The 3,339-nt window shown below is 29.4% G+C and overlaps 1 protein-coding gene across 4 annotated transcripts in view; it reads right to left on the bottom strand.

Moving 5' to 3' along the window:
• Positions 1-3,339, bottom strand: part of LOC106692590 (diacylglycerol O-acyltransferase 2-like protein 6) — a 39,858-nt gene that overhangs the window by 7,772 nt on the left and 28,747 nt on the right. For all 4 annotated transcript variants that reach the window (XM_067053133.1, XM_024362658.2, XM_014438628.3 and 1 more), the window contains 2 exons: positions 2,860-3,070; positions 262-527 (listed from right to left, as the gene is read on the bottom strand). In XM_067053133.1, coding sequence (XP_066909234.1) covers positions 262-527; positions 2,860-3,065 — 472 coding nt within the window. In that variant the 5' untranslated portion in view covers positions 3,066-3,070. The remainder of the gene's footprint in view (positions 1-261; positions 528-2,859; positions 3,071-3,339) is intronic.

The following is a 3,339-nucleotide window of genomic DNA, read 5'->3' as shown; positions in this document are numbered from 1 at the left end:
CACTTCATCTATGTATTAATTGATATAAAAGTATTAATAGTCTTCAATTAGTTAATAGTTAATTATTAAAGTGTTAATATATACATCCTCAAATGTAGCAATAGTGAAGCAATGATGGGTCTTCTACTGTAATATAATGTACTGTTAAATAAATTAATAGTATATAATTATGAAAATATATATTTGTAAATTAGAAATATATTTGGTAAAAGTAAACAGTAAATATGATTTCCAATCATTATGTTGGAAATTTACTCTCACCTAAAGCTAAAGCATAATCCCGGAGGATAGGAAAGCAGAAGTTGATGTTGAGAGTGGCTGTGTGGAACTTGAGCCCTGGGAAGAGTTGAGAAGCTTTGGAATATCCCAAGATGAAGTGAGCTACATTGCTGGTGCAAATCACCCCATGAGGGTGGGTACAGAAGATGTAGTTCCTTTTAGGGTCCAAATCTGCTGTTTTGACAAGTCTTATTGGAAAGTAGTTGTTGAAGTATTTCCATATGGGGAATCTTTTCACGGCATCCACTCTGAAAGAAATTAAAACACACTGAATAAATTAATTAATTGATGTGTTCAATAAATTGACTGTCTTATTTAATTTTGCACAAGAATAAGTAATTAGAAAGGTGACACATAGAAAAGAGTTTGTTTCTTGATTGAAAAGAGTAAAATATCCGTGCTTGGGTATGCTCATGATTTGGCGCAGTTGAATAAATACAAGGAAACTATAAAACTAAATTCAACTACTTTGATTTAAGCCATTATAAAACTAAGACTCAAAATAAATACTGATAAAAAATATACTTAGCAGCAGAAACGGCTACAATTTTGATGATATAAATATAGGAGAAATTTGAACAGGTAGAGAGGTGTAAATAATTAGGGTCTAAGGTAACTAAAAAAAAAACAAAACAAAAAATGATGAGGAAATAAAAGCGAGAAATTCTATTTTTTCAATTTTGAAATCGCTTGGTGTTCCTCTCTCTCCTTAAGTACTTTTTCCATACATTTACATCTTTTAATAAGAAGGGTGTGTAAGGTTGTAAGGCTTAGTAGTGAAAGGATTTCAGAATAGTTAGAAAACACTGATCCCACAGGTAAAACGTTGGTGGGAGGTTTTCACCTAAAGTTATTTTATGGATTTGGGTTTGAATAGGCGTCATTGGACAGATGTAAATAGACTTAGATTGGTGCAATCGGTCTCGAACTTTCGGGTTCACTTAGCATTTATTATTATTATAATTGAATCGGTTATTGTAAAAAACCAATAAGTATTTTTTTTTCCAGAAACGTTTTCTTTATTGCAAAAATTTCCTTTAAAGTAGACCTACGACCTTGGTAAAAACATTTCTTCTTCAAACAATATCTCATATTTGTTGTTCATTCTTTAAACAATATAAGCCAGTGACATTAATGATTCTAGCAAACATTAACAAATTAATATTTTGATGACATTGCTCAAAACTTGCTACTTTCTTCAATTTTCCTATTTTATTATTAATTCAAATGAGAACAAAAAAAAAATGTATTCAAATTTTAATTAGAGTCAACTAACTGCTTTTAGTAGGTTTTCAGTATATTAACATACTCTGACGATGACCCCCTAATCTTAGTTTAAAATTCTTTCTTAGAGAAAAGCTGTAGATGGCGAACGGATGAATTTTTTTTCATATTTGATTTTTTAATTCCACGTATTTTGAAACATAAAACTTCAAATTATGAGGCGGAATTATAATTTTTTTTCACGATCGATTACAGAGTTTTGTTGCTGAAAAAATGAACCAACATTAGTCTACATCTTAAGAAGTAAGCTTAATTAATTTAGTTGGTTAACATATGAACTTATTTATTAACTAAAAAAATAATTCACTAACGTACTTTTTTTATTTGAAGTAAGTAGAACTTAATATGGTTTTATTGAAAGATCATTGTTGGACCGTTTATGATCATTAAAAGGAAGAAGGTCCGGGGGCGGTCAAAAAACTACTCAAATAGTACACCAACTAGTTAATATGAGCCGATGTTTCGGACCACCCCCACCCCTTTCAAGGCTTCATCGAGGCTAAGAAAAGATGCAAAAACGAAAAATATTTTAAACCGAGAATAAAAAAAAAGAAATAAAAATTAATGTATGGTAGAATGAAAAAAATGAAATACGATAATAAATATTAGACAAAGATTGAACAGGTGGAGTAATTACAAATAGACAAATAAATATAAGAAAAACAAAAATATAACTAAAACACGGAAAATTAAGAAAAAAGAGGAAGGGAAAAAAATCGGAAATTTCTGTTAACAATATTTTTAGTTTTTGTAACTTGTTTATAGCCCCGATGAAGCACTGCGAAGTGGGGCGAAACGTGGGGTCTTATTACTTTGTTTTTGTACTATTTAAATTGCTTGACCGCAGTCGGAAAGATGGTACTTCTATTAAAATCATTTTAGCATTAATACTTAAATGAAACATTACTTCAATATTCTTAGTAAGATTGTAAGGATTATTTTTATTCCGACTAAGGATTAATGCGATTATTATTAGTGATAATATCTAAGCTCAATAAACCATTGATATCACATTTTAGATTACATTGTAATAAAAACAAAAACAATCTATATAAACATATTATATCAACAACGGGCATATTCGGCATTATAATTCCAGAAGAATTTCTGTTATTTCATGATATAAGTTTTTGAATAATCCTTATTAGCTGTACAACTTAGTGACACATCTGTGTATTTTTAGTCAAATTTTGTGTATTCTTGTTTATATTAATTATATTTTGGGGAATATTTTAATAACTAATGAATCTATTTTTTCATGAATATTAGATATAAAAAATAAATTTAAATACTCACTGCCTCCCACCTCTGCTTGGAGCCTTGTAGTCATAGGACATCCAACAGGCTGCTATCGCAACAATGGGCCAATAGTTAGTCCAAAATGCTATGTAAAGAAGGAGGATAGCTGAGTAAATATGGATGAACAGATGGAAACTATAAAAAGCTGCACTCAAGAGTTCCAGGAAGTCCTGAAACATGGTTTTCCATATCTTTTTTTCCATTACCTCTGTAAAAATAAAAATGCAAATGAACAGATTAATAATGGTGGAATTAAAATTTTTCAGGTAGCCAATTCAGCATATGAAAGAATTGAAAATCCTGTTAAGCAACATTTTTAAGTTTTCCAAAGAAATCTATTAACAAGATATAAATATATATCGTTAATAAGCTTAATCTACTATAAAGTAGTTAATGATGTTCATCTTCGTAGAAGTAGTATTTTTTATGATATTTGCTAATATTAATTGACTAATAGTCCTTCGGACAAAATTTTAT

Source organism: Halyomorpha halys, unplaced genomic scaffold, assembly GCF_000696795.3.
Source record: "Halyomorpha halys isolate HHAL.00 unplaced genomic scaffold, Hhal_1.1 Scaffold62.1, whole genome shotgun sequence".
Lineage (NCBI taxonomy): Eukaryota > Metazoa > Arthropoda > Insecta > Hemiptera > Pentatomidae > Halyomorpha > Halyomorpha halys.
Note: the sequence above shows the minus strand (reverse complement) of the source record. Positions and strands in the feature narration are given on the sequence as shown.